The sequence below is a fragment of the Tachypleus tridentatus genome, chromosome 3, assembly GCF_004210375.1.
Source record: "Tachypleus tridentatus isolate NWPU-2018 chromosome 3, ASM421037v1, whole genome shotgun sequence".
Lineage (NCBI taxonomy): Eukaryota > Metazoa > Arthropoda > Merostomata > Xiphosura > Limulidae > Tachypleus > Tachypleus tridentatus.
The window spans coordinates 33,601,658-33,616,356 of record NC_134827.1 but is presented as its reverse complement, the minus strand read 5'-3'; the positions used below and the strand labels follow the sequence as shown (position 1 = coordinate 33,616,356).

The following is a 14,699-nucleotide window of genomic DNA, read 5'->3' as shown; positions in this document are numbered from 1 at the left end:
GCTACCTTCTAATACCTTACATGTATCATTCACTGGACTGTATAATACAAAAAACAAAGGTTAAACAACCTACACAGATACTTGCTACCTTCTAATGCCTTACATGTATCATTCACTGGACTGTACAATATAAAAACAAAGGTTAAACAAGTACACAGATACTTGCTACCTTCTAATACCTTACATGTATTATTCACTGGACTGTATAATACAAAAAACAAAGGTTAAACAACCTACACAGATACTTGCTACCTTCTAATACCTTACATGTATCATTCACTGGACTGTATAATACAAAACAAAGGTTAAACAACCTACACAGATATTTGCTACCTTCTAATACCTTACATGTATCATTCACTGGACTGTATAATACAAAACAAAGGTTAAACAACCTACACAGATACTTGCTACCTTCTAATACCTTACATGTATCATTCACTGGACTGTATAATATAAAAAACAAAGGTTAAACAACCTACACAGATACTTGCTACCTTCTAATACCTTACATGTATCATTCACTGGACTGTATAATACAAAACAAAGGTTAAACAACCTACACAGATACTTGCTACCTTCTAATACCTTACATGTATTATTCACTGGACTGTATAATACAAAAAACAAAGGTTAAAAAAACCTACACAGATACTTGCTACCTTCTAATACCTTACATGTATTATTCACTGGACTGTATAATACAAAAACAAAGGTTAAACAACCTACACAGATACTTGCTACCTTCTAATACCTTACATGTATTATTCACTGGACTGTATAATACAAAAACAAAGGTTAAACAACCTACACAGACACTTGCTACCTTCTAATACCTTACATGTATTATTCACTGGACTGTATAATACAAAAACAAAGGTTAAACAACCTACACAGATACTTGCTACCTTCTAATACCTTACATGTATCATTCACTGGACTGTACAATACAAAAACAAAGGTTAAACAACCTACACAGATACTTGCTACCTTCTAATACCTTACATGTATCATTCACTGGACTGTACAATACAAAACAAAGGTTAAACAACCTACACAGATACTTGCTACCTTCTAATACCTTACATGTATCATTCACTGGACTGTACAATACAAAACAAAGGTTAAACAACCTACACAGATACTTGCTACCTTCTAATACCTTACATGTATTATTCACTGGACTGTACAATACAAAACAAAGGTTAAACAACCTACACAGATACTTGCTACCTTCTAATACCTTACATGTATTATTCACTGGACTGTACAATACAAAACAAAGGTTAAACAACCTACACAGATACTTGCTACCTTCTAATACCTTACATGTATCATTCACTGGACTGTACAATACAAAAACAAAGGTTAAACAACCTACACAGATACTTGCTACCTTCTAATACCTTACATGTATTATTCACTGGACTGTACAATACAAAAACAAAGGTTAAACAACCTACACAGATACTTGCTACCTTCTAATACCTTACATGTATCATTCACTGGACTGTACAATACAAAACAAAGGTTAAACAACCTACACAGATACTTGCTACCTTCTAATACCTTACATGTATTATTCACTGGACTGTACAATACAAAACAAAGGTTAAACAACCTACACAGATACTTGCTACCTTCTAATACCTTACATGTATCATTCACTGGACTGTACAATACAAAAAACAAAGGTTAAACAACCTACACAGATACTTGCTACCTTCTAATACCTTACATGTATTATTCACTGGACTGTATAATACAAAACAAAGGTTAAACAACCTACACAGATACTTGCTACCTTCTAATACCTTACATGTATCATTCACTGGACTGTACAATACAAAAAACAAAGGTTAAACAACCTACACAGATACTTGCTACCTTCTAATACCTTACATGTATCATTCACTGGACTGTATAATACAAAAAAAACAAAGGTTAAACAACCTACACAGATACTTGCTACCTTCTAATACCTTACATGTATTATTCACTGGACTGTATAATACAAAAACAAAGGTTAAACAACCTACACAGATACTTGCTACCTTCTAATGCCTTACATGTATCATTCACTGGACTGTATAATACAAAAACAAAGGTTAAACAACCTACACAGATACTTGCTACCTTCTAATACCTTACATGTATCATTCACTGGACTGTACAATACAAAAACAAAGGTTAAACAACAGATACTTGCTACCTTCTAATACCTTACATGTATTATTCACTGGACTGTATAATACAAAACAAAGGTTAAACAACCTACACAGATACTTGCTACCTTCTAATACCTTACATGTATTATTCACTGGACTGTACAATACAAAAAAAAAGGTTAAACAACCTACACAGATACTTGCTACCTTCTAATACCTTACATGTATCATTCACTGGACTGTATAATACAAAAACAAAGGTTAAACAACCTACACAGATACTTGCTACCTTCTAATACCTTACATGTATTATTCACTGGACTGTATAATACAAAAACAAAGGTTAAACAACCTACACAGATACTTGCTACCTTCTAATACCTTACATGTATTATTCACTGGACTGTATAATACAAAACAAAGGTTAAACAACCTACACAGATACTTGCTACCTTCTAATACCTTACATGTATTATTCACTGGACTGTATAATACAAAACAAAGGTTAAACAACCTACACAGATACTTGCTACCTTCTAATACCTTACATGTATCATTCACTGGACTGTACAATACAAAAAACAAAGGTTAAACAACCTACACAGATACTTGCTACCTTCTAATACCTTACATGTATCATTCACTGGACTGTACAATACAAAACAAAGGTTAAACAACCTACACAGATACTTGCTACCTTCTAATACCTTACATGTATCATTCACTGGACTGTACAATACAAAACAAAGGTTAAACAACCTACACAGATACTTGCTACCTTCTAATACCTTACATGTATCATTCACTGGACTGTACAATACAAAACAAAGGTTAAACAACCTACACAGATACTTGCTACCTTCTAATACCTTACATGTATTATTCACTGGACTGTACAATACAAAAAACAAAGGTTAAACAACCTACACAGATACTTGCTACCTTCTAATACCTTACATGTATCATTCACTGGACTGTACAATACAAAAACAAAGGTTAAACAACCTACACAGATACTTGCTACCTTCTAATACCTTACATGTATTATTCACTGGACTGTACAATACAAAACAAAGGTTAAACAACCTACACAGATACTTGCTACCTTCTAATACCTTACATGTATCATTCACTGGACTGTACAATACAAAACAAAGGTTAAACAACCTACACAGATACTTGCTACCTTCTAATACCTTACATGTATTATTCACTGGACTGTACAATACAAAACAAAGGTTAAACAACCTACACAGATACTTGCTACCTTCTAATACCTTACATGTATCATTCACTGGACTGTACAATACAAAAAACAAAGGTTAAACAACCTACACAGATACTTGCTACCTTCTAATACCTTACATGTATTATTCACTGGACTGTACAATACAAAACAAAGGTTAAACAACCTACACAGATACTTGCTACCTTCTAATACCTTACATGTATCATTCACTGGACTGTACAATACAAAACAAAGGTTAAACAACCTACACAGATACTTGCTACCTTCTAATACCTTACATGTATCATTCACTGGACTGTATAATACAAAACAAAGGTTAAACAACCTACACAGATACTTGCTACCTTCTAATACCTTACATGTATCATTCACTGGACTGTACAATACAAAACAAAGGTTAAACAACCTACACAGATACTTGCTACCTTCTAATGCCTTACATGTATCATTCACTGGACTGTATAATACAAAACAAAGGTTAAACAACCTACACAGATACTTGCTACCTTCTAATACCTTACATGTATCATTCACTGGACTGTACAATACAAAAAAACAAAGGTTAAACAACCTACACAGATAGATACTTGCTACCTTCTAATACCTTACATGTATCATTCACTGGACTGTATAATACAAAAACAAAGGTTAAACAACCTACACAGATACTTGCTACCTTCTAATACCTTACATGTATTATTCACTGGACTGTATAATACAAAAACAAAGGTTAAACAACCTACACAGATACTTGCTACCTTCTAATACCTTACATGTATCATTCACTGGACTGTATAAACAAAGGTTAAACAACAAAGGTTAAACAACCTACACAGATACTTGCTACCTTCTAATACCTTACATGTATTATTCACTGGACTGTATAATACAAAAACAAAGGTTAAACAACCTACACAGATACTTGCTACCTTCTAATACCTTACATGTATTATTCACTGGACTGTATAATACAAAACAAAGGTTAAACAACCTACACAGATACTTGCTACCTTCTAATACCTTACATGTATTATTCACTGGACTGTATAATACAAAAACAAAGGTTAAACAACCTACACAGATACTTGCTACCTTCTAATACCTTACATGTATCATTCACTGGACTGTATAATACAAAACAAAGGTTAAACAACCTACACAGATACTTGCTACCTTCTAATACCTTACATGTATCATTCACTGGACTGTACAATACAAAACAAAGGTTAAACAACCTACACAGATACTTGCTACCTTCTAATACCTTACATGTATCATTCACTGGACTGTACAATACAAAAAACAAAGGTTAAACAACCTACACAGATACTTGCTACCTTTCTAATACCTTACATGTATACAAAACAAATTACACTGGACTGTATTCAATACAATAAAAACAAAGGTTAAACAACCTACACAGATACTTGCTACCTTCTAATACCTTACATGTATTATTCACTGGACTGTACAATACAAAAAACAAAGGTTAAACAACCTACACAGATACTTGCTACCTTCTAATACCTTACATGTATCATTCACTGGACTGTACAATACAAAACAAAGGTTAAACAACCTACACAGATACTTGCTACCTTCTAATACCTTACATGTATTATTCACTGGACTGTACAATACAAAACAAAGGTTAAACAACCTACACAGATACTTGCTACCTTCTAATACCTTACATGTATCATTCACTGGACTGTACAATACAAAACAAAGGTTAAACAACCTACACAGATACTTGCTACCTTCTAATACCTTACATGTATCATTCACTGGACTGTACAATGTACAATAAAAACAAAGGTTAAACAACCTACACAGATACTTGCTACCTTCTAATACCTTACATGTATTATTCACTGGACTGTACAATACAAAAAAAAGGTTAAACAACCTACACAGATACTTGCTACCTTCTAATACCTTACATGTATCATTCACTGGACTGTACAATACAAAACAAAGGTTAAACAACCTACACAGATACTTGCTACCTTCTAATGCCTTACATGTATTATTCACTGGACTGTATAATACAAAAAAAAAAGGTTAAACAACCTACACAGATACTTGCTACCTTCTAATACCTTACATGTATCATTCACTGGACTGTACAATACAAAAACAAAGGATGAACAACCTACACAGATACTTGCTACCTTCTAATGCCTTACACGTATCATTCACTGGACTGTATAATACAAAAACAAAGGTTAAACAACCTACACAGATACTTGCTACCTTCTAATACCTTACATGTATTATTCACTGGACTGTATAATACAAAAACAAAGGTTAAACAACCTACACAGATACTTGCTACCTTCTAATACCTTACATGTATCATTCACTGGACTGTACAATACAAAAACAAAGGTTAAACAACCTACACAGATACTTGCTACCTTCTAATACCTTACATGTATTATTCACTGGACTGTACAATACAAAAAAAAGGTTAAACAACCTACACAGATACTTGCTACCTTCTAATGCCTTACACGTATCATTCACTGGACTGTATAATACAAAAACAAAGGTTAAACAACCTACACAGATACTTGCTACCTTCTAATACCTTACACGTATCATCCACTGGACTGTACAATATAAAAACAAAGATTAAACAAGTACTTGCTACCTTCTAATACCTTACATGTATTATTCACTGGACTGTATAATACAAAAACAAAGGTTGAACAATCTACACAGATACTTGCTACCTTCTAATGCCTTACATGTATCATTCACTGGACTGTATAATACAAAAACAAAGGTTAAACAACCTACACAGATACTTGCTACCTTCTAATACCTTACATGTATCATCCACTGGACTGTATAATACAAAAACAAAGGTTAAACAACCTACACAGATACTTGCTACCTTCTAATACCTTACATGTATCATTCACTGGACTGTATAATACAAAAACAAAGGTTAAACAACCTACACAGATACTTGCTACCTTCTAATACCTTACATGTATCATTCACTGGACTGTATAATATAAAAACAAAGGTTAAACAACCTACACAGATACTTGCTACCTTCTAATACCTTACATGTATCATCCACTGGACTGTATAATACAAAAACAAAGGTTAAACAACCTACACAGATACTTGCTACCTTCTAATACCTTACATGTATCATTCACTGGACTGTACAATACAAAAACAAAGGTTAAACAACCTACACAGATACTTGCTACCTTCTAATACCTTACATGTATTATTCACTGGACTGTACAATACAAAACAAAGGTTAAACAACCTACACAGATACTTGCTACCTTCTAATACCTTACATGTATCATTCACTGGACTGTACAATACAAAAACAAAGGTTAAACAACCTACACAGATACTTGCTACCTTCTAATACCTTACATGTATCATTCACTGGACTGTATAATACAAAAAGAAAGGTTAAACAACCTACACAGATACTTGCTACCTTCTAATACCTTACACGTATCATTCACTGGACTGTACAATACAAAAAAACAAAGGTTAAACAACCTACACAGATACTTGCTACCTTCTAATACCTTACATGTATTATTCACTGGACTGTACAATACAAAACAAAGGTTAAACAACCTACACAGATACTTGCTACCTTCTAATACCTTACATGTATTATTCACTGGACTGTACAATACAAAAAACAAAGGTTAAACAACCTACACAGATACTTGCTACCTTCTAATACCTTACATGTATCATCCACTGGACTGTACAATACAAAACAAAGGTTAAACAACCTACACAGATACTTGCTACCTTCTAATACCTTACACGTATCATTCACTGGACTGTACAATACAAAACAAAGGTTAAACAACCTACACAGATACTTGCTACCTTCTAATACCTTACATGTATCATTCACTGGACTGTACAATACAAAAACAAAGGTTAAACAACCTACACAGATACTTGCTACCTTCTAATACCTTACATGTATTATTCACTGGACTGTATAATACAAAAACAAAGGTTAAACAACCCACACAGATACTTGCTACCTTCTAATACCTTACATGTATCATTCACTGGACTGTATAATACAAAAACTTGACATCTTCTACTTTATGTAACAGACTAAAAGAAATACTTTCTATCTTATAGTACATATAATGTACTGTCTCATCAATTCTCCAATATAGACACTTTCTATGCTCTAACACCATTTAGCCAAGTAACAATTTATACACACTACGTTTAGAGCATGGTAAATACATTCTCCAACCAACACAAGTGTTTGCTACCTTTAGGCACTATCTGGACAACACTTCAATCTGAGTTCAATTACTTTTCTTGTACAATTAAGACATTTAATTTAAATTTCTACATCTAAGGTCTTGTAATCTTATACAGGGTGTTCGGAAAGTCACTGTGCAGTTTTGTCGGTTAATAAATATATAAGTGCACAGTGACTTTCCGAACACCCTGTATAAGGGTAGCTAGTGAAGGTAGAGAAAAAACAGTATGGTACCTGTTGTCTTTCTGTTCATTCTCATCCAAGTTTCCATTTTGACCAAATAATCCTTCCTTATGATTACTGCTGAATTCTTCAGATTGTGTACTATCCTCACACTTAGTCCTATCTACTGTTTGGTCTGGTTGAATGTGTTGCTCCGTTGGTGTTGATGGTGTGTGTTCTACTTGAAAAAGAGCATTCATGAAATATTGTACACATTGAGACTATTAGATTAATAGAACACAAACTGTGGTTACCAACTTTAACAGTAAACTACCTTGGATACTTACAAATCGTATTATTCTTCCAAACAATAGAACGTCGTGAATACTTTAACAATGAAACAAAATTTAACATAATGAAACTCCTCTCACTTTTTCCCCTCAACAATCTAACAGTTCAAAATATTCAAAATAAAAACATGGCAGGTAAGAGAAACAAAAAAATGTAAATTGTAAAACTATTGTTTTGTACAACAATTTTTACTCATGTGTCTCAAACATGACGAGTCAATTTTATAACAACAACACTAAAACTAGTATATTTATTACTGTCGAGATCACAGTTTCAGTAAAATTAATATGAACAAAAACATGTTTAAGGTTGATGACGACTTATTCTTGATAACAATAAACAGTTTATGTTTAAAACTGAATTACTATCTTTCCTTTATACCTAAAAAGTAAAATGCTCACACGAATCATCATAGCAATGAATAAATATTATACATTATTTAAACAATAGATTTAGGCCACATTTCATTGAGAAAAGCAGTTGATGGTTTCAGTTATATACACAACTTAAAATCATTACTCACAACTACAGTCTTGTTTCTGAGATCTTGGAGTAATTTCAATTATTACACTGTACACACTGGAAAGATTCTCGGTAAGAATTTATCAAGTGTACAGAAATAGGCGGTAGAGAATTTCGTTATGTACTCTTCAGAAAAAAATAATTTATTTCTGTTGGATGTAATCCGAAATAACCTTGGTTTGTCATATATCTGATAAAACATAAATACTTATCAATAATGAAACAAAATGATGTAATGCCTTATTAAGCTACGGAAACATACTATCAAATAACTACAGACATATACTAACAGCTAAATACTTAGTGACAGTAGTGTTTTATTAATCAATTTTTCAAATATGAGAGAAGAGTTTCATGTGTATTTGACTGTGAATTATTACCACTTCTACTTCAGTAAACTCTGTGATTTAAATCTATCATAAAGAAAGGTTTCTACAGCTAATTACTTTAGTACCTTAAATTAGGTTTAAAGCAAATTTCCAATCACACAGTATAATGACTCCTCGGGAAACAAAATACAACATATCAACAAACAAACACTCCAGAGAAATGATCTAACCTTATTGTTATCCATGAATACAGGAAGAACTGACACAGCAGTGTTTAGGATAGCAATAAGCTCAAAACCACATTTCAGTGCAATCACATGCACAGCTTTCACTTATAAATCAAAGGATAGGAAAATTCCTAAACCTTAGAAGTCATTGCAATGAAAGTGAGTAAATTTCCTGGTATAGTTAAGTTATTACACAGAGGTTCAAGATTGACCGAGGTTCATAGACCAAAATATCACCAGGTTCTAGCCACTACTTCAAAACAACATGTTTTCCCATCACTTCCATTCAACTCAATGCAGTTCCTAATGTAATTACAAAAAGCATAATAATAGAATTCTAACGTGTTGACTGAATTCATAAGGTACAATAATCAGTGATGACGAGAAACCCACTTGTTGAGAAATTTATATGCAAAAACGGCTCGTTTGGGCTGAGAAAACACTTTACATAGAAGAGCGAACAACGTTTCGACCTTCTTCGGTCATCGTCAGGTTCACAAAGAAAGAGGTAACTGACCGGAAGCTGACCACATGTTTGAAAGGGGTTGTGTAACTGTGTGTCGAAATGTAGAGGGCGGTATTAGATGTTTGAATATATAATTTTATTTATTATATTAATATAGGTATAAAGGCGTTCCTTTATATTGGTTTATTTTGGGTTTAAGTTGTTGTATAAGTAAGGCTTCTTTAATTTTACGTTTGTTTATGTTTGTTTCTTTATTTAGTATTTGAGTGTTTTCTATGGTTATGTTGTGTTTATTTGACTTGCAGTGTTCGAAAACGTGTGAAGGTGACTTTTTATGTTCTTTGAATCTGGTTTCCATTTTTCTACTTGTTTCTCCAATATAGAAGTCGTGGCAGTTATCACATTGTATTTTATAAATAATGTTGGTGTGGTGTTTGTCAGTGTAGTTTTACATAGTATAGACCTCAGTTTTGTGCCGGGTTTTGAATAAATTTGGTATTAATTGGAATGTCATATTTTGTTACTAATTTTGCCAAATGTTGGTTATTTGTTTGCTGATGTCGGGAATATATGGTATACAGCAGTATATGGTTTCGTGGTTTTGATTCGTGAGCTGTATTTACTTTAGTTGGTTGATTTTGCTTTCTGTCTAGGTGTGTACGTATAATGTTTTCTACGGTTTGTGGAGGAAACTTATTGATGTTGATGAAATATTGTTTTATTTTGTCTAATTCATCGTTAATTTTATCTGGTGAGCATAGTTTTATGGCTGTGTTTATTTGGTTTCTTAGTATGTTGAGTTTTTGTTTTGTTTCATGTGCTGAGTCCCAAGGAATGTATAGTCCAGTATGGGTGATTTTTCGGTGGATTTCTGTTTGAAATTGTGTATCAGTTCTTGTAATTTTGAGGTTAAGAAATGATATTTGATTGTTTTCTTCCTGTTCACATGTGAAGTTGATGTTGGGATGTATAGAGTTAATGTGATTGAAAAAAATTAAGTATGTGTTCTGTAGATTTGAATCCCACAACCGTGTCATCTACATATCTATACCAGTATAGTGGTGGATGTAATGCTGTGTTAATTGCTTGTGTTTCAACTTGTGTCATAAAAATATTGGCTAGAACTGGTGATACTGGGTTGCCCATGCTTAGGCCGTTTGTTTGTTGAACATGAAGTTTGTCTTTATCGTGGTGAATTTTATGAGGGTTGCTAACTGGTTACTGGGAATTTCTATAGTTGGGTTAGGGTCTCGGATATAGAGTTCTAAGGCTATCTTGCAGGCTTCAGTGGTTGGAACTTCTGTAAAGAGGGATATAACATCGAAACTGGCCATTAAGGCTTTATGATTAAGTTGATTTAGATTAGACTTGAAATTAAAAGAGTCTTTGATAAATGAGCTGGCTGATGTTACATATTTGGAGAATGCCCATGCTATGTATTTACCAAGGTTGTAATTAAACGATTCATATGTGGACATTATTGGTCGTAATGGACAATCTGGTTTATGAGGTTTGGGGATGCCGTATATTTGTGGTGTGCGTGAGTCGGTTTTACGTAGGTAGGAATAAAGTGTTTGTGAAATTGTGTTGGCTTTTTCATTTGTAGTAGTAACTTGTTCAGTTGCGTCTCGTGTGTCTTTGTTGGATTTGTGTGTATAGGTTTAAATTTGTTCGTGTCTGATAGGATGTTATTCATTTTTTGGATGTATTCATTCATGTTCATTATGACTATAGCGTTACCTTTATCTGCTTTTAGAATTTTTATGTTTTTGTCTTGTTTTAGGTTTTTTATGCAATTAATGTCTATTTTTGTAAGGTTGTTTTTCAGTTTTCTGTTTTGTGAAATTATGTTGATGGTTTTGTGAGAAAATTCTTTGAAAAAATCGTTTAAGATGTTGTTTTTAGGTGTTTCTGGAAAATATAAATTTGTAATTTTACCTGGGAAGGTTGGCTGTTGGATGTCAATAAAATTATCTAAGTTGTCTTCTTTCTGTTGGTTGTTTTTCGTTGTTTCCTTGTTTTTGTTCTCTGTAGAAAGTATCACAAGTCTCCTGGCTAGGTCTTCTAAACATGTTTTGATTTCTATGGTTGGAATGTGCCTAGGTGCTATAGCGAAGTTGAGTCCTTTGTTAAGTAGATGTATCTCGTCTGTGTTTAATTGACGGTCGGATCTGTTAATTATGAGGTTAGTCAACGGTTTGTCGTTTTGGTGTCTTTTCTGTTGTTTGCATCTTAGTTTTTCTAGTTTTTTGTTGTGGCAGATCTTTTTGTCTCTGTCGTTTTTGGTATTGATTTGGTTTATGTTTCGTTGTATAAGTCCGTAAATCTCTGGTTTAATGCAGCATGCCAGTTGATGGTCTAGATTCATTTTTTGTTTTTGTAAGTCATGTAGTTCTTTATATTTTGTGTTCAACATGGCTTTCAGTAGTTTTTCTGTAAATTTTGAATAATGTTTGTGTATGTATTAAAATTTTTTGAAAGTTTTACCTTTACAAAATTAGGGGTTAGTTGTTCTTTTCTACATTGTTGAATAAAATAAATGTCATTTCTTCTATTAATAATTCGTTGGTTTAAATTCCTTAGTTTCTTAACGATCGTGTGAGCGTGTACTGTTAATAGTGGTTTACGGTATGCTAGTTCAGACATAATGGTAACAGGTAACAGGTAAGTACAAATACACTGAGAAAAACACAAAAACTTACACTTCTCGTACAGTCGCCGCGATGAAACAATAATCAGTGATGACGAGAAACCCACTTGTTGAGAAATTTATATGCAAAAACGGCTCGTTTGGGCTGAGAAAACACTTTACATAGAAGAGCGAACAACGTTTCGACCTTCTTCGGTCATCGTCAGGTTCACAAAGAAAGAGGTAACTGACCGGAAGCTGACCACATGTTTGAAAGGGGTTGTGTAACTGTGTGTCGAAATGTAGAGGGCGGTATTAGATGTTTGAATATATAATTTTATTTATTATATTAATATAGGTATAAAGGCGTTCCTTTATATTGGTTTATTTTGGGTTTAAGTTGTTGTATAAGTAAGGCTTCTTTAATTTTACGTTTGTTTATGTTTGTTTCTTTATTTAGTATTTGAGTGTTTTCTATGGTTATGTTGTGTTTATTTGACTTGCAGTGTTCGAAAACGTGTGAAGGTGACTTTTTATGTTCTTTGAATCTGGTTTCCAGTTTCGATGTTATATCCCTCTTTACAGAAGTTCCAACCACTGAAGCCTGCAAGATAGCCTTAGAACTCTATATCCGAGACCCTAACCCAACTATAGAAATTCCCAGTAACCAGTTAGCAACCCTCATAAAATTCACCACGATAAAGACAAACTTCATGTTCAACAACCAAAACTATATACAAACAAACGGCCTAAGCATGGGCAACCCAGTATCACCAGTTCTAGCCAATATTTTTATGACACAAGTTGAAACACAAGCAATTAACACAGCATTACATCCACCACTATACTGGTACAGATATGTAGATGACACGGTTGCGGGATTCAAATCTACAGAACACATACTTAATTTTTTCAATCACATTAACTCTATACATCCCAACATCAACTTCACATGTGAACAGGAAGAAAACAATCAAATATCATTTCTTAACCTCAAAATTACAAGAACTGATACACAATTTCAAACAGAAATCCACCGAAAAAATCACCCATACTGGACTATACATTCCTTGGGACTCAGCACATGAAACAAAACAAAAACTCAACATACTAAGAAACCAAATAAACACAGCCATAAAACTATGCTCACCAGATAAAATTAACGATGAATTAGACAAAATAAAACAATACTTCACCAACATCAATAAGTTTCCTCCACAAACCGTAGAAAACATTATACGCACACACCTAGACAGAAAGCAAAATCAACCAACTAAAGTAAATACAGCTCACGAATCAAAAAACCACGAAACCATATACTGCTGTATACCATATATTCCGACATCAACAAACAAATAACCAACATTTGGCAAAATTAGTAACAAAATATGACATTCAATTAATACCAAATTTATTCAAAACCCGGCACAAAACTGAGGTCTATACTATGTAAAAACTACACTGACAAACACCACACCAACATTATTTATAAAATACAATGTGATAACTGCCACGACTTCTATATTGAGAAACAAGTAGAAAAATGGAAACCAGATTCAAAGAACATAAAAGTCACCTTCACACGTTTTCAGACACTGCAAGTCAAATAAACACAACATAACCATAGAAAACACTCAAATACTAAATAAAGAAACAAACATAAACAAACGTAAAATTAAAGAAGCCTTACTTATACAACAACTTAAACCCAAAATAAACCAATATAAAGGAACGCCTTTATACCTATATTAATATAATAAATAAAATTATATATTCAAACATCTAATACCGCCCTCTACATTTCGACACACAGTTACACAACCTCTTTCAAACATGTGGTCAGCTTCCGGTCAGTTACCTCTTTCTTTGTGAACCTGACGATGACCGAAGAAGGTCGAAACGTTGTTCGCTCTTCTATGTAAAGTGTTTTCTCAGCCCAAACGAGCCGTTTTTGCATATAAATTTCATAAGGTACAATGTTATTCTGAAGATTTTCATGTTCATGTACTACACATATATAATTGATACTTGTAGCTTTCAATACTTGGTGAAATTCAGCTTTCCTAGCAAAAACGCATTTGTTACAAATGAGGTATTTCTGAAATGCATAACTGTCTTTTTTTTTCTCAGTTCTGTACCACACTTATGTTCATGTCTACTATTACATGTAAAAACTAGTTATTAGTCCTTTAAGATTTATTCAAATTATTTTAAGCCTAATAGTAAGTTACGTATACATGAAACCACACATACTAATAATACCTTTTTCTGTTTTTATAAACTCAGTAATAACGTATCATATGTATACCTG

At 33.1% G+C, this 14,699-nt stretch overlaps 1 protein-coding gene across 1 annotated transcript in view; it reads right to left on the bottom strand.

The window, feature by feature from the left end:
• Positions 1–14,699, bottom strand: part of LOC143245792 (uncharacterized) — a 216,390-nt gene that overhangs the window by 16,802 nt on the left and 184,889 nt on the right. Inside the window, exon 35 of the mRNA XM_076492046.1 lies at positions 7,937–8,102. Within this exon, the coding sequence (XP_076348161.1) occupies positions 7,937–8,102 (166 nt within the window). The remainder of the gene's footprint in view (positions 1–7,936; positions 8,103–14,699) is intronic.